This window comes from Rhea americana, unplaced genomic scaffold, assembly GCF_003343005.1.
Source record: "Rhea americana isolate MKP2758 unplaced genomic scaffold, rheAme1 scaffold_99, whole genome shotgun sequence".
Taxonomy (NCBI): Eukaryota; Metazoa; Chordata; class Aves; order Rheiformes; family Rheidae; genus Rhea; species Rhea americana.
The window spans coordinates 2,509,315-2,527,034 of NW_028187188.1; the positions used below are offsets into that span (position 1 = coordinate 2,509,315).

Consider the following 17,720-nt stretch of genomic DNA (forward strand, 5'->3'; position numbering starts at 1 on the left):
AGGTGGCCCTGTTGGCCTGAGTCRCGTAGGACTTGGTGCCCCGGGAAGCTGCTCTGCTGCCAGTCCTGAGCCAGCGGGGATCRTGCCTGAACCACAGAGAGTCCCTGTGTCCATGCGGGAAGCTACAGTTTCGCTGCCTTCATCTTTCTGCCTCTCTAGGCAACTGCCTACTTTGCCTTTGCTTAAAGYGACTTCCAGCTGGCTGGATCAAGCCTAGGTAAACAACCTATACGTTCAGCGTTCCTCGAAACCAAATCCAGTATACTTTGGAAATTCAGCCATCATTAGATATAATCTACTGGAATCCAGTAGAGAAATATAGCAGGTAAAAGAGAGCAAATCTACTGGGGTCACAGTGGCAAGCTGAGAGGTGTTGTGAGAAGGGATGCAGCAGCACATGGGCATCTCAGTTACAACGAGGAGACATAAGGTTGAGGGGCCAGAGCAGGRTGTAATAGCTACTACTTACACCTCCACTTACATGTGTTTCTCAAACTTCCCATTATTTGTTTTTCCACCTACATCTCCCTTCTTTGGTGTTGTGGTATGTAAGTTGTACCATACACACCCCCTCAGACCAAGTGGGACAATTTCAGAGGTAATGTCTAAGCAAGAGTCTGGCAAATTGCTGAAAATAGAGAAAATTCAGACTTGTCTCACTGAGGGGGCGAGAGGATGGTTTAATTTACAACTGCCCATGTTCCCTGACAGATGTGTCTCACTTTTGACATAAGTGGTAAATGCATCTCCATGACTCAGCGCAAAGCAGTGCTCTGGTTTTGGTATTTCGTGTAGCTGAAAGCTCAACTGAAGAATATAAAAGGCAACAGCTTCAATGACTAGAGAGAAATAATAAGAAGTTTTTGTCTTCAAGGAGTTTCTCCTTATGTGACAATTACTTTTTGTATAAATTACAGAGGAAAGTCAAATCTAATGGACATGGGATCCCTGATGATCAAACCAGTACAACGGGTGATGAAATATCCCCTGTTACTCTGTGAACTCTTGAATTCAACACCTGCTTCTCACCCTGACCACAAGGCACTACAAGATGCCCTTTTTGCTACGAAAAACATTAATATGAACATCAATGAACTCAAAAGGAGGAAAGACTTAGGTAAGAAAAAAGTACAGTGAATTCCTCTCTCTCTGTAGATTTTGGCTGATGATTACAAGAGAAGTTTCAGCTTCAGTCATATTACCAGAGCAGTTTTGCTGGGTGCTACTTACACTGTGCAATAGGCTGGTCTTTAAGAAGGTAAATAGATGCCTTGATGCTGCATGTCCCCATAGCGCCAGCTATGTTATTTCGCAGGGGACACAGACTCCATAAAAATGAAAAATAAGACAGAATCTGTGTTATATCCACATTAATTGTCAGTAATGCAGTTGCAAACACAAATAATAATTAAGACACAATGGTAGCGATTTTTCTTGCAGATTTGCCACGTTGAAGCTTTAACTCACTCTTCCCAAGGCAAGGATTGATAACAAGGTTTTCATCGTCTCAGGCATTTTCACACAAGATTACAGCAAGTGACATCAAAGTGTCTGATCTCAAATGGTTTCATATTTGTGTGCCCGACTCTGTGAAAGGCCCTGCGAATACAGATTATTAGTGTCATGAAATTTTCTGTCTGCAGTACTGAAGTATAAGAGGAATGATGATGATGAATCCCTTAAAGAAAAGTTTTCCCGACTGAATATTCACTCCATTAGCAAGAAATCCAAGAGGGTCACCAGCCATCTGAAATTACTGACAGGGGGAGAACCTCAGGTACTTACTCATCCAATTGCACATTTGCATTGACAGTTCTGGTTTTGCACAAAGTTTTTTTTTCACGTTTTGGAAATAGATTTGGGGTTTTGCTTTTTTTGCATCATTTACAAAATCATTGTCTGAGTGTCAAAGAAAGCAGAAAAGATCATTGTGATTGAAGTRGAGAATAACGTAATGTGTTTTCCACCTTTTCTTTTGTTTCTAAGAATTTCTGAGACATCTTCAACAGAAAGGCAGTGACCAGTAGTTTTAGGAAACTCATCCTGAGATCAGCTATTTGTGGTCAGACTGGCAATGATTATTGTTGGTGCTGAAAACATGTTCAGTTCATCTTACTCTGCATCATAACATTCAGGTCCTGAATCCACCAGGGAAAATCAGTAATACTTACTTATCTTCTGATTAGTTAAAACAACGAGTTTGCCTCTACATGTGTAAGGACCTGTAACTGTCAAAACTACCAGACACAAAGAACTCTCTGTGCTAGATCTAATGGGTGCCCCAAAATAAAATGCTCCTTCATAATTTTGAGGTTGTAATTCAAAACCTGTCAGGATAAACATTTTCAGAATATCTTAAATCTAATCTCAAAGAAAATCAATTATAGTTGACCTTAAAAATGATATCTGGTGCACCTCACTGCACAAGATAGTTGATTATGCAAGGTCACTTGTCTTTCTAGATGTAACCTTTCAAGATTTGCGTTGTTTTTTCCTGTTTTGTTCTCTATCAGTGGTTTCCCCCTTTCTCTGACGCAAGCTACCCACATTCATTTTTTCTGTTCATTTATTTGTACAGTGGAAATTCTGGTATTTTCCTTGGTTTTCCCACCAAACTCCATGGCAGACTGTAACACTGACAAGAGTATAAAATCAGAGACAATCGTGGAGCTACATTTGATTGAGATGAGATATGTTTTTTTTTTTCATTCCTTTATAAGTCTTTGTTTTCTGCTTGTTTGGATTTTTAAAAATATTTTAAAGCTTGCGAATTCCATTTGCAAACATTTACAAATGACTTCTGAAATAAGATACATCTGTTAAAGATTCAGCCCTCCATCCTCTGTAGAGACTGAGAAAGCTCACAATTCACATCTCCGAGACACGCTGTGACCCTTACAGCAAAACCACTGAAAACCAACCTTGAGGTTTCTCATGTTCTTCAAGTAAAAAGTAGGCAGATATAAACGTATTTTCAGGGATTCTTCAGATAGCATAAAAATGTAAAACCACCCCATTCACTAGCTAGAGAGCAGGCATTGCTCTAGAGGTAGCAGCACCACCTACAGCCTGCCGGAGGGAAATCTCCCCAGTATCCACATAAATAGCACTCAGGAAGCAATGCTATGACAGGAATAGAAGTCTTATATTTYTACTGTTATTTCTCCAAATGGGGCAACAATATATAGCAAATGAAGGGTTTTACTGACGCAGATGTGCTTATAACTCCCTACTGCCATCAGGCTTGGCAAAAATTAAGATATCTGTCATGCAACCCAGTGCCCTCAACTTTTCTTGGATTGAAACTTGAGTAGTTCATTTTGAGAGAATTAGAGAATCAATCTGTTCTGTCTTCAAAGGGAGGAGTTCAGGGAAGGCTTTAGATGTTTCCAGCAAAGCTGTGGGCATTTCTTTCATTAGCAAGACTCCTTTGTGCTGCCAAAGTAATAGTGCAAACATCTATTTTAGGTGAAAGATCAGACTTTTAATAAGGAGGAAAAGCTGTTTCGAAGTTTAGAAAAGATCGTGAAATTCTGCGTGAAGAACATTTCATTCTCCTCACAACATCTACAGGTGGGTGCATGCTTTTATGAAATCTGTGGCCACAAACTAGGTCCATAACCAGTTTAACACATGTTTCTGCCACTGGTTACCAAACTAATAATAAGCAGGCCTGTTTGCATTACAATGTGTAGCAAACAAACTGTGTTTATGCTCCATTGCAGAACTGRTGGCACAGTTGTTACTTTAGATCACGGTACATAGCCACCATACAGGTCATGCACCTGTGCTGAAGTAGAGCACAACTACTTCTCATTAAAAAGTGCAGAAATGAGTGGCAGCTACATGAATTACTATGTTCTAAAATATGTACTGGACTGAAGTTTCCTCCCTTCATCCTCTTGCTATGTTGAGTTAAGGGATAGCATTAGATTTACAGATGAAAGTGCTGTAAATGTCTTCACTTATCCCCCTCTTGGAAAACATGGTTTGGCTTGTGACTTACCAACTTCTCCCTCTCATGGATGAGTTACCAACTTTGTAGAATGCACAAGGTCCTTCAAAGCGTAAGTGTGCCCAGGCTGGACTTGAAATTTGTTTGCGAGGTAGGTAAGATCCCTAGCCAGCTGACCACAGCTTATCACAAACACACCTTGTTTGGTTTGGCAAACAAGGGAAGTCCTGTGTGCTCACCCAACAGATGTGTTGACTGTGAGGGTGTTGGCAGTTTGTTATTCAAAGGGATGCACCCTTCATTAAGGTTAAAATTCATTGTAAGTGAAATGTACCACTTTGTCCTACTTAATCTTCCAAAATAGGCCTTTGAGGCTGTGCGAGTCTTGAGCTGGCTGCTTGCTGAAGAGTAACTAACTTTAAGTGGAAGCTCATTAGTTTTAGGGATACTTTTTTTTTTCAGCTGAACGCTAACAATATTATTCTTAAATAGTTTATGTGGAAAATAGAACACAAGAAAATACCACAGCAAACACACAATGATTAGAAATTGCATTGATAACCAAATGGATACCAGAGATGKAAATTATTTCTGATTTCATCAATATTATTGCAGTGCCTGCATGAGTGAATGCAGTATATTAAAGAAATCCTAGTACATTTTCATCTTCATACCAGCTTCTCATTTAGGATTCCATACATCTGGCTGCACAGAATATAACTGGGCTTCAAGAAGTTTTGCAAGATAAAGAAGATGAAGTCAACGACAGTTCAAATAAACTGAATAACACTGGAAATCTCTGTGGAAACCTTGTAAGTTTATGTAATATCCAATGTTACACAGCTATCTGTATGTGTGAGAAAATGTATTTGTATGTGGGGAAGATTCAGAACAGAAAAGAGCAAAAAAACAAAACAAAACAAACAAACAAACAAAAAAAAKAAACCCTTAGGAATCCATAGGGAAAGATGGGGGAGGTCAGTTGAGTTTCTACACAAAATGAGATAAAATTCAGTTTGGAGCAGAAATCTGCTTTTGCTAGTTTTGTTACCAACACTCAGTTTTAGAGAGGGATCTTTGTTGTACTCATAAGCTATTAGCTCCTAGAATCATATATCTATGAAACCTTTTTCAGATATGTTCCTACCCTTCATAGAATTAAAGCTTTTAAAATCTGAATATAGCCCATAAATTTTTTTTAAAAACCAATAAAAACATTTATATGTAATAGTTTTTCAAGTAGTGTCTCACTTTCAGGGCCCAAATTAACTTTAAGACCTGGTTCTACCAAACTAGAATAAAGTGTATCTTCAAAATAGCATCGGCTGCTTCTTCAAACAGCTGCTCAAGCTGGACATATATAGAGATGGAGCTTTTCTTGTACTTTCTTAGGCCTGTAGAGTCTAAACTGGAACCACTTAATCCTTTCCAACAAACAGAAGAGCGACTGCCAAAAAAAAACAAAGGATCTTTGACAGACCACATCCTCCCAGATAGTGATGGAGAAATAGGATGTTGCATTTCTTTTCCTTTAAAGYTTTTCAGTATTTAAGAAAAATCTCCAAAATTAATCTCAATAATCAAAAGACATTTTCTTTAAAATGAATGAATCTATAAAGTGCAGAAAAGCAATTCCTCTATYACTGCAGTGGTGACCACATCCACTATGGAAGACATCCTCCTTTGTAGAAGCTTCAGAAAAAGCAGAAGAAATTCCACAATAAATAAAATAGAAAATGTTTCTCAATAAAAAAACTTTGTACCCGTTACTGGCCCATGACCCAATTGGCCTGAAAGCTCATATACTTTCTAAAAAACATTTTAAATTGTATTTTTTAACAGGGGACATTGTTATTAGCCATGTTTATTTTTACTTATTTTCTATTTACTTTTATGATTTACAACAGTCTGTTTTATGCAGAAGATTAAAAAAAAGAAAACTTTTGTCCTTACCTTGCATAATGAGCAGATGTTCTCAATGAACAGTCCATGGTGGTCTTTGCATCTTTTCCTGAAAAGATGTTATCAATGGAGAACTCAGCAATGGGCCCAGCTTAAGGCATTTTTTCCTTTGTGCATGTGTTAATAATGAATCCTTTGTCTCTTCTCCTCTTTCAGGGACTATTTGAGGGCTAAAATCCACAATAGCCTCTTCTCTTCCACAAATCAGGACCAGCACTTTGAAGAACTGTTTTCTTAATGTACCAAAATTGCTTTACTAAACACAGCCCAGTTTTTTAAGTGGAAATATAATGGAAAATACCTAGTCAGTGCTCATCTTCTTGGGAGATGCCTTGGGAGAGCACTTCTGATGATGTGCCCAACTCTGTGGTGTATCATGGAGGGGAGAGGGATGCCACTTTTTTATTCTCAGACTCAGCCTGGCAATTCATTTCATATAGAAAATCCCAGAGCCTTAACAGGACAGAATTTCACTCATCACAAGCTTGTGCTATATTTGAACAAGTGACCTACAAAAATAAAACTTATTTCATGCAATATTAGTCTGTTAAGACTAACGCAAAGATCTGCGAAAGATTTTTTTCTTTTACTAGGTACCTAATTTGTTGATTACTATAGATAAAAAAAAAAAAAAAAAAAAAGAAACAGGCATAGCGTATTTTAATCAAACTCAAGTGATGGTCTGTGCATTTGCTTGAACAGGACTTGAGTTACAGCTGTTTCCAGAAGAAAAAAAACAGAACACTTTGATCTCATTAAAAAGGAAGAATGCCATTTAAAAGACTTCATTGCCTCTAGACTTTATCTTGGCATGGTCCCTGATAATTATGCAAATCCCAGTTTCATTGGAACATCACACTATGAAGTCAGTGGCTGGCTCAGGCACTAAAAACATGTTCGTCTACCCTCTAGTTTCAGTTCTCATAGTTCACTAGAGCACTTCACCAATCCTTGCCTCAGTTTTTCCTCAGTGGTAACACACTGATGGCGGTACTGTAGGCTACATGCTCTGAGGGACCATTACCATTATCAGACACTTTTAGCTGCAGAACTTTTGCCTCTCTTTTGCAACGTTATGAAGGAGTTTCCAACTCATGCTAGACCATGCTTGAGGCTGTGTCTGACAGTAATGCTTGTGAAGTGTTAATAACAGATTGTTGGCTRGGCTGCTATCAGGATTAACCTGTTACTGCATGAATAAAAAATGTATGAATGAAATAATAYGTATGTTTGTTTTATACCTTTCCAGGTGGTTCAATTCGACAAGCTCATTTTGGCTCCTCTCTCAGCTCTACAGGCCTTGTTTCCAGGCCCACAGAAGCTCATCCAGAAACGCTACGACAAGTTGTTGGACTACAACAGCTACCTTCAAAGGTCAACAGCAGAAGAACTGGACCTGGCAAAGAAAGAYTATGAGGCTCTAAATGCACAGCTAGTTGAAGAACTTCAGATATTCAACAGAGCAGCCAAGAAGATTGTGTTGAACTGCCTGCATTGCTTCATTACCCTCCTCAGAAACATTATGTGCACAGCACTTCAATCAAATTCTGCTGTGGTGGTGCCTGTTCCAGTAAGGACACTAGAAGTGGATGGAGCTCTATGTTTGTCTTTTTTCTTTCTGTATGATTTGGCTAGAGATACTTAGAACACACGCCTACAAACAAGCCTGTTTTCCTTTCCTTTTTTTTTCTTCTGAGCACTGTCAGGTTTTGGGTTTTTTTTATACTTTACAAATTCAGCTCTTAAGTTTTGCCAGCCTTCATTTTTTTTTGCTTAGAATGATCCTAGTGAAGCTGCTCCAGCTATTGCAGTGAAATTAATAGTGAGAACATTACAGTAAAGCAAAAAGGAGACATTGCTAACATTTTAGTCTTCTTTGGGTCTGCCATGAGCAGCATAGAAAATACAGGAAGAAAATTTCAAGAAAGTGCATGGACTCTCGTGCTACTGCTATACCTGTAGAGTCACACAGAACACTGCAGAGCAGAAGTGGGTTAGGAGAAGATCTGATGAAATAATTTCTGTGAGAAGCAATTTGCTTTTAAACCCAAGTATCCCTCAGAAGCTCCTGCAGACTCTCTAGGCATTAAGGAATAGCTTTGGCTGTACTGGCATTTTTAGAAAGTTCAAGTCATTTCACTGATCAATGTAGCCAAAGGTACCAAAGGTGCCTGCCTTAGCTGCAGAGGACATTAGTTCCTCCAACCAATTCTTTCTACATACCATAACCGTGATGTTAAGATTCATGTTAAGAAACTATTCTTTGCCAATTTGTGTGAAAATCTCACAACATTTCAGTTTTGTTTTATTTTTTCCTGGAAGAGCTGAACCCTCTGAAAAACATAGCTGTAAGGCTGCCTTCACAACTGCAAGCCCACTCACCTGAAATGGAGCCACATTTAGGTGACTGTGACTGGACAAGACTCTACATATGAAACACATTGTAGTTAGGTCTTGTGGAGTATTCCTTTCCAGCAGCAGTTGCGCACAGCACTTTACAGTCGCTTGTAGCTGAAAAAATTAAGAAAGCAAGGTCAGGATCAAAACATGGAGCGCACCGTTTAATGGGAAAATGAGGGCTTTTCTTGCATGAAGAAATTGCATCCCTATAATTTGTATGTGTTACATATTGCATTACACATGCTACATGGGTTACAATGTGTAAAACATTGTATGTTTTGGAAACTGTTGTATCAGCATTGTTTTCAGGGGGATTTGCCTAYACAATTATTATTATTATTTTCTATTTATACTAGCAAATACATTTCTGGTTAGGCATAGGCTGAAAGCACTTATTTAGTGCCACAGACAGAACTTCAGCTAACCAACTAATTTCAACTATCTTCGACCTGGTAGCAGCGCACAGTTTCGTAAGTACACAGCTGTAAGGCAAGTTACACCAAGCCTTATGGCACTTTGGCCACTGTGATAACTGCTTGGATGCACATTTGCTTGTGACTCAGTAGCATAACTACAAGGCTGTTCATTTTCATCATTTCTCATCACTGTTTCATCACTAGTCTTCATTTTAATCACTCTTTCATCATTTTCAACATCATTTGGAATATTTTTTAATGATTTAAGTTAAATCACTGTGTTCTGTTAATCTAATAGTAATCATTATAAATTTTTTAAGCAAGGATCTTTCACTCTTTTCTTTCTGTCTCATGTCTAGCACTATATGGGTTCTGCAGGAAATAATAGTAACTTGTCAGATCTCCTCACTCCTAGTGTTCAGCCCGTTACACCAAATCTGCTCTCTGAAATCTCCTTACCATCTTGTTCGTGAGATCTAACCCACCTTTGTGTTTGCAGCTGTCTTCCTCAAGCATCTGTGAAGTGCAGAATCAGCTGATGGAGGAAATTCACAAGCTGAATTTTGTAAAAGAAAACAGCAGTGCAACCTTTATTGAGAGAAAACTGAGTTTGGAAAAAAAGAAGCCCGTCCCAGCTATGGTTTGTGTCATACTTTTGAATCGTGTATGAAGCATCCGCTTTTAATCACTTTTGAAACAAATCTGGTTTATGCCACCTAGGGGTTTGTGTTTGGTCCCTTCATTGGGAACCTGAATTGGGTTGTTAGAATGAAGCTTTTCCATTTGCTAGTAATTTCTGAAAGTTTTCCACKCTCTTTTTCATGTTAGTATCTTAAAACTTGACTTGAAATCATCACTGACAATCCTTAGGTCACAGATCCTTTAAGCATGTTAACTGTAAGAGTGTACATGCAATGTCCAATTTCTTCTCTTTTTAAATAGTCTTACTGTGCATCTTAATCTTTTGATTAACAACTTCTTGCTTCTSTTTTTCAGCTATGATACTTCATGAGTTTTGTGTGTATAGTTACACATACACACATATATAAAACACACATATCTACATGTACACATACACACAGATCAGGAGATGCACAAAACCCACCAGGAAATGTGTGTGCGCCTAGTTTCCAATCTAATTAGACACTCCAAAGCTTTTAGGAGTCTAGTTTATAGTAAAATAAAAACTCAGATGCAGATTTACTGGAGCAAGCAAGGAAGCTGTAGGATTCCTTTTAGCATCAATAAGGCACAGATGCTCTTGCCAGTGTGTTACAGTCACTCTGGTGTGCAGCACCTCCCTCTTTGCCCTCTAAGCAAACTGACTGGATGTGCTTAAAGCAGTTAATAGTATCTCACCTTACATAGCAAGGTAATTTCATACAAATAGAAGACCATTCAGAGACCACTGATTTTTTTATAGTTGTTTAAGTAATTCCTTGATCTTTATATAAAAAATATAGAGCCTATGGCCACATGCAGTATACACTAGTTTCTTTTATGCATCCTTATTGCTCTAGAAATGGCCTCAGAATTATTGCCAGTGAATTTCTTTCTTTTCAGCTCGAAACCTCACATCAAACAGAAGACCACAGATCCAAGCTGTTGTCTACATACAACACAGAACTCCTGTATCAGGCGAAGCGCAAATGCAATGCCACGCAGGAATTTGATATTGATTTACATGAAGGAGAACTGGTGGCTGTTGTGGAGCAAAAGGACCCCTTTGGAAGTACAAGCAGATGGCTTGTTGACACAGGAAGTAAGTTATTTACACAAACATCCCAATAACAGCTTTTCTTTGGGCTATTGATTTCTTTTCATTCTGGCCCCATCTGTTTGCTTCTGTCATACTGACAGCTGCATGAAATGGTTGGTTTTGAAATGTTTATTTTTCTCTCCTATTCTGATATCTAGTCCTTAAAGGGTATGTGTATTCCTCCTTCCTGAAGCCTTACAACCCAGCCAAGATGCAGAAGGATGTAGCAGAAAACAGTTTCTGTGATGATGATTTTGATATCAGCCTCTTTGTCTCTTCACGGCCCACCACTGACAGCAGTGTAAGAAGCCCAGGACATAGTATGAGTGACAGCAACTCATCTCCTATTAACTTCTGCAAAAATCCCACAAGTAATGGGACAGAGACTGATAGTATTCCAGATATGGATGATCAGCATGTAAGTGTGATATATACTGTGCCTGTCTTTTTGTTTTTCCTATTTCAAATCCAAAATTATACTACTTAGAATTTAAATGGTTTACATTTAAATGGCTTTACACTGCAAAAGGCTTCTGCTAACCTGTCAGTACGACCAGATTATCCTCTGCTATTCTTTGGGTTTCTTAAATAGCTACAAGGTGGGAAAAGATAATCAGAGTTAWACTGTAAATCACAGTTCTATCTTACAGAAAATACAGCTGCAYACATACAATACCTCAAGGCTCTCCAGTGAAGTGGGGGCCTCAGAAATATCTAAGTTCTGGGGTTTTCCACTTACCTTTGATGAGAAAGCTGTGGCAATGCTAATCAGCAAGGTATAGAACTGACCTGTGTTTTTATTGTTTCCAGATAGGATATTTTGCAGCTAAGAAGATGGCTTGAAGGATTCATGTTAACAGTTGCCACATTTAAGTATAGGAGCTCTAGGAAAGGTGGTTCTCCTTGATGAAACTTTACTGTCAATGCTCAGGTCAGCACTCCAAGCTTGCTGACATTTGATGTGAAATTTTTATTAGTTTAGTGTGTTCTTTTGATGGTGCCTCACAGAGCTTGGCTTGTTTCTTCACATGGAGATTCTCCAATTTTACTTTTTATTTTCTTTTTTGGCCCTGTTATTTGAACTCCGTATAGCTGTTACAAAGCATGTAATTATCATYGGTTTGTATATATTATTACACATTTTGTATATACATGATTCATACTAATATACAAGGATAGGGTGAGATGTGGTTACATTTCTGGATTCAGATTTTTTTTTTTCCTTTTTCAGACATTTTATGCTGTTTATGCATTTCAAGCAAGAAATGATCAGGAACTCAGTCTTCAGGAGTACCAGAGGGTTAGGATACTTCGTTTTTCTGACYTGAGTGGCAATAAAGAATGGTGGCTAGCAGAAGCCGAAGGTCGGAAAGGATATGTACCGTCTAATTACCTTGGGAAGATGACATAYGCTTAGGAACAGAATGGTCCATTGAGCCAGTTTCTCTGAAGTAGACAGAATAATAATCTACTATGGTTTTCAGCAAGCAAGGAAAACTYGCAAGTGATTGACAGAAGCCATGGTATCAGGTACAGCACAGAGATGATACTGAGAACTTCCATTCTCTGAAAGCCATCAACTTGTCAAGACCCAAGGGAGAAATCATTTAACAGGAAGACTGATTCTGATTAATGTCCTGAAGAGCTTGCTTTTTCATTACCCCATAGTTTTCTCYTTTGTCAAACAGTGCCTACATCAAAAGTCAACCTACAAATACAAATCACATCTAAACGTATGTTTTTCTTCCATGGTATTTAGCAAATAATATTCAAGATGAAGAAAAATTAACCTTAAAAAAGGATAAATTCTGTCTTCAGAGATTCTGTAGTTCAGACCAAATCGTTCCTGAACCTCTATCTTGGTCAACACAGACCCTTCTCAAAACTTGAACTTTTGGAAATCTGTTTCTATCTTCAGTCACTTTTGTAATGAACCTTCTTTTCTGGACTTTGAAAAGAAAAAGGGCTTCATTTTTGTAAAGAACATTTCACACTTTATAACTTAAAATATGCAGAGTACTTTGATACCAGTGGTTGGTCTCAGGGAAGAGGGTACATTTAGTTAAATATGGAAATATGTGGGGGGAGGGAAGGGAGGAGAGTGAAGAGGAGTCCACAAAAGAAATAGATACTGTAGAATAAGGAAGTTACAGATCAAAAAAAAAAAAAAAAAAAACCCACAATTATTTCATATCATAGGAAATAGTTTGTGGGAACACGAACGTTTATCAGGATTGAAAAACATCTCCACACTAACTGCTTTACACTGCAAGATATGTGTACTGAAACAGAACTTGTGTTATTAAACTTGAAAAGCCTATGCTTAAAAAAAGAAGGAAAAAAAAGAATCAGGTAGTGCTATTCCATAAATATTTACTGCCTATCTGATTTCTTACGTCAGGTACAGAGATCATAGTGTCTAGTGAATAAGCAGGACTCAAGATGTGTCAAGATCTCTCTTCCGGGCAAAATCATCATTCTCATTCCCCAAAGTGCCTGGCATTAGATGGAACAGTGAAGAATGTATTGATGAGTTGATTTACTGTTCATTGGATTCAGAGTCAAGGCCTGTATTCTACTAAAGTACCTTCAAAACTGTTAATGTTATTTAAAAAGTTAAAGGAGTTCACACTGTATCTTCAATGAGCATAGGAAAATGCAGAAGCCTGAGGTAGGATGTGATATCAAGTATTAGCTGTTTAGGTTCACTGACTGCAGTGATCTTCAGCRCAGGCTAGCGTCCCGCGTTTATGCTAGGCTGAACGGTGACCTAACAACATACTGTTGCTGTTGCCATTGATAASTAATTTCATCACAGTTGATTTCATTGGAGTAACGCCTAGGACCTCTAATGATGAATGAGCTTATTGTGCTAAAACAGCGCAAAAGGGGAAAAAAAATAGGAAAGGCTATGCTTGAAGCTGTTGGTGTAAGGGAAATACAAGCCTCTGTCAGGTAGTTTCTGCATAGCTGCGTAATTCCTCATTACTGACTGACCATTACAGTTACACTATTAAAATAGATCGTRTGGGGAAAGGTTGCTGGTCAAGGGTATGCACCAAAGCTGTTGGCTGTTAAGTTTTTTCACATTGCTGAAGTGTGGGGTACGAAGATAAAACAACTGAAATGCTTACTGAGATGTAGTAAGAATAATTTGCCAGCAAAGAGAGGATGAGAAGAGTTAAGGAGCTGATGCAGAGTTTTTGCTACACTAATGAATCCAGTTTCATATTGTTGAGTATCTCATACTTKCATTTTATTATGCTAAAAAGGTAGGGAACGTTCCTGTACTTGCTGAGATGATGAATGATGAATGCAGTGGATCGCCAAGATGAAATCCTGACGTTTGTGCTGGATTAAATCATATGGATGGAAAAGCTTTTAAAATTCTCTGAGATGGACATCTAGGAATTGGTGTGTGAAGCTCTGAACTACTGCAATCCAATGAGCAGTAATAATATATACCACACTGTTYTGAGTAACCACACACAACCTTGTGCACTTAAGTCTTGCTCTTTCCCTAGTGAGCAAAAAAAGGTTCCCATACATTTTATTAATGACTTAAGATGTTATTACAGAAAACTTTGCCCGTAGACTAAGTGAAGAAAATAGATCTTTGGGGTKGGGAGATGGGTAATCAGCTCAGATGAACAGACTGAAAGATTAGAATTGACCCTACCCCACTACATTTTGCACTATTTTGGCTTTTAATGTTATGAAGATGAACGCAAGAAGTTTTCTAACGTCTTACATTTCAGAATATTTTATTTGGATGCAATCCATACTTTGTATTAGTTGAAACAGTTTTAGAAATGACTGACTTGAATTCAATAGGCTTAATGCAGTCATATAAGCACAATGACAAAGTTTTGTATTTTAGATATTGAAATTAATTAAGGGCAAGAGTCAGAAAAAAAAAATCTGAAGTCTTAGTTCTGAGAGCTCAGCTTGAGTCAAACTGAGAGCCCTGATTTTGAGAGAGTGCTGTGTGTGTTTCCCCATGAAAACTCAGGCTCTATGAAGGTGTCTCAAAGCRCATCCAAATGCTGCTCTCCAAAATATTCACTAGGTATCCTGACATAACAAAGAATGAAGGATGAAACACAAGGGAGCTGGTCACCTAAATTTCATAGAATTTCTGTGGAMTTGCAAATCTCTAGCAGGCCAGTCTATGCATAAGACCCATAATAATTTTTGTRTTTTGGGAAAATTTATATTGAATGTTCTTTCTTATCCTCACAAAAATGTGGGATTCACAAAGAGTACTTTGTTAAGCTCAGGTAGATYAATCATTTCAGAAATTCACATTTTTAGCTGTTATAATTTGATGAGATTACATATATATTGTAAGCTTTTATCTTTGTCTAAAACATACGAATGCAAACTAGAATTTTTGCAAAAATCAAGGGAARCTATTGGAATCTAAAGCCTGCCTACATCAAGGAGATTTACAAAATTAGCAGATTAGACCTGCTCAGACACATTATTGTTGAGGTAGTGCTTTAAATATTAGAAATTCAGCTCCATKAGGACTCARAAATTTCTAAAAAACTATGCACTGTTTTTGCAATTGTTTCTTTAATGTAGAGAAGATTACASTATTCTAAGAGTTTTCTTTTTCCTATTAATGACAGAATTAATTTATTTTGATTAAAGCAGGACAGGCTGTGGTTTAATAGATTGATGAGGCGTATATTCAAACRTGCATTTTACTGACTTGAACCACTGTGAGAGTAAGCATTCAAAAATATTTCCAAGATTGGGTCCCTCTGAACTGAAGTGTTTCTTCCTTCAGGAGATATATTTTTAGTGTTGCCACTGATTTCTGTGCAATAACCTGAAGCCCAGTAAATATCCAAGACGAAGAACAGCACAGTCTCTGGCTCTGATCTTGTGCTGCACCGTGTTMCCTCTGCTTGGAGGGTACTTGTGAACCTTTACTGAGGATTCACCTTCTSAGCACAGATTGAAGAATAATTCCTTCTGACATTGCATTTTAGGAGGCTTCACTGAGTAATTACCTCAAAAACTGAGAAACACTCTTGCTGTCATTTTGAGATAACTTGTAAAAATGCAAATATGTGAAAAAGACCTCATACTTGCAATTGCAAATCCAGCCATGACAACACTGGTGCCTGTGGATCTATTACTGATAATTCCTCTTATAATATTATTTGTTCAGAAATTGAGAAAAATCTTCTTTTAAATTATTGTAATAATAAAAATCTATTTTTGTAAGGATATGTTGTCCTTTTTTTTCCCCTAAAATAAACTTCTTCCCAGATGCAAAAAGGTTTATATGCTATCCAAGATCTGCCTTCTGTTATCAACTGTAAAAAGTGTCATTGCAAAGTAAGAGCAGAGGAAACAGACAAAAYGGCCTCAGATAAAACACTGCATTTTTAGTATATATCCTAGCTTATATATTAAAACACTGGAACTWGTTATCAAAGTACTGAAGAAGTTTCAAAATACACTTCAAGTTTCCAAATGGAAGGTTACCTCTGTTCTTCTCTAGCTGCCCCTGTAGTTGTAACCATTATTACTATGTCCAGTCTGCACTCTGCCATGATTCKTAATAAAATTTCTTACTAAAATATATTACAGAACTTTGGGCTAGATTCCAGCATCCTTGCTCTTGTATCCAGATACCATCAACATCCCTTAGTCCCGCCAGGAGTTTTTATRGAACACAAGATTTATTTCCACAATACTAAGGATACCAGAATTTGGACATATATGAAAAACATCATATTTAAGTGGATGGAAAATATTACCATAGCAGTTTATAAAATAGATAAGGAAAGTCAAGTAGCTATTTTTTTATAGTAAATCACAGAGTAATCTAAATTGGGAATAGAAAGTCAGAAGACTATTTCCTAGTCAGCTTTCCTAAATATGAGGCGCACATACTTTATTCTGCTACCTTCATTCTTTCTGCCCAACACCGCATTCCTCAGCCTGAAATGCGAATTCAATTGAGCAATACTGTAAAACAGCCTGCCTTCCTGAAAAATCAGTTGTTAATTCTATCCTAACTGTAACTTCAAAGCAGAAAACATCAATTCCCTTCAATCTGCTGTTTTTCAACAATGCCTATCTTATATATTCAAGCAAAACACTTGATTTAAAAAAAAACGAGTCGACGCTTTAAATCCTTCCTGATATAATACTTCAAAGAATCACAATCCTAACTGACATTTTTATACCAAGAGTGAGACTTTATATTTCGTATTTCATTTAGGAAGCTGTTAAAGTTACAGAAAAAAAAAATCTTTTGCTTATATAAATTGCAGCTCTACTACAGATTTCGCTAATATAGCTATATCAGCAAACATCATCTCAGCTTGGGCTTATTAGAGGGAAAAGACAGGTTTGTATGAGTTATTTTATCCCAGATGAGCAGGAGATAACCTACAGTCAACCCCTACCAGAGTTYTAGAAGTAAAAACATCCAGATACCCTCAAATCAGGTCTCGGAAGAATTTTAAATGGGACTAGCCACCACAATTCGAAAACAAAAATCAATTTTCCCCCCTTTGTTCTCTCCATACGTGGTATCTACAGGCAAACTGCAGAGTTCAAATGTAAGCTCCCAGGCTCTACCAAGCAAAACCATATATATATTCAGAGGCATGACTAAGGCAGTTTTACATCTTGAACCTTCCTGTGGGAGCAAATTCTACTACTAGAGCAAATGCCTTTACACAGGAGCACTCTAGCCATTAAAAGAATCTATCTGCACGCTCTGCTTCATAGTATAGGCAATATTCTTCAGATTAACATTTAGGAGGCAAAAATGCCTTCTGTTTGCAAATGAAAAACAGTTCAATGTCATTTCCTACCATACCATCATTAAAAACCTTCTGTGCTAGAGAGCAGGAAAGATAGCTTGATCCAAAGGCAATAAAAGCTTCCGGATTCCTCCTCTTTTTGCTGCTACTCTTCAATCACCTTGGAAGCCACAGGCAACAGAAAGACAAAACCTTTTTTTCCACCCTCTCCCACAGGGCATGAAACTAGAAAAAGAATGCAAATTCTCCAGGTAGCAAAGAACAATCCTAAGTACATGAAGTTATTCCTTGGGATGTTTAAGAAACCTTAGGTCTAAGTCTTGACTGTGCAGAGGGGAAAGGAGGCGAGGAAAACAGCCAGCCTATCCTGAAGTGCGAGGCATTTCCCTGCTTAGAGATGCTCCCCTTACCGTGGAAAGAACAGAGAGGAGATT

The 17,720-nt window shown here is 37.8% G+C and overlaps 1 protein-coding gene and 1 long non-coding RNA gene across 2 annotated transcripts in view; one reads left to right on the forward strand and one right to left on the reverse strand.

The window, feature by feature from the left end:
- ARHGEF38 (Rho guanine nucleotide exchange factor 38) overlaps positions 1-11,928 on the forward strand; it is a 36,370-nt gene extending 24,442 nt beyond the window's left edge. The window contains exons 6-14 of the mRNA XM_085325629.1: positions 918-1,117; positions 1,644-1,777; positions 3,469-3,573; positions 4,645-4,767; positions 7,167-7,487; positions 9,233-9,373; positions 10,297-10,495; positions 10,651-10,910; positions 11,724-11,928. Of these exons, the coding sequence (XP_085181755.1) occupies positions 918-1,117; positions 1,644-1,777; positions 3,469-3,573; positions 4,645-4,767; positions 7,167-7,487; positions 9,233-9,373; positions 10,297-10,495; positions 10,651-10,910; positions 11,724-11,909 (1,669 nt within the window). The 3' untranslated portion in view covers positions 11,910-11,928. The remainder of the gene's footprint in view (positions 1-917; positions 1,118-1,643; positions 1,778-3,468; positions 3,574-4,644; positions 4,768-7,166; positions 7,488-9,232; positions 9,374-10,296; positions 10,496-10,650; positions 10,911-11,723) is intronic.
- LOC146583989 (uncharacterized) lies at positions 5,536-10,303 on the reverse strand. The gene is made up of 4 exons (XR_014898297.1): positions 9,219-10,303; positions 8,300-8,428; positions 5,909-5,966; positions 5,536-5,647 (listed from the first exon to the last, which is right to left on the reverse strand). It is a non-coding gene; the product is annotated as an uncharacterized LOC146583989 (long non-coding RNA).
- Positions 11,929-17,720: the final 5,792 nt, after the last annotated feature.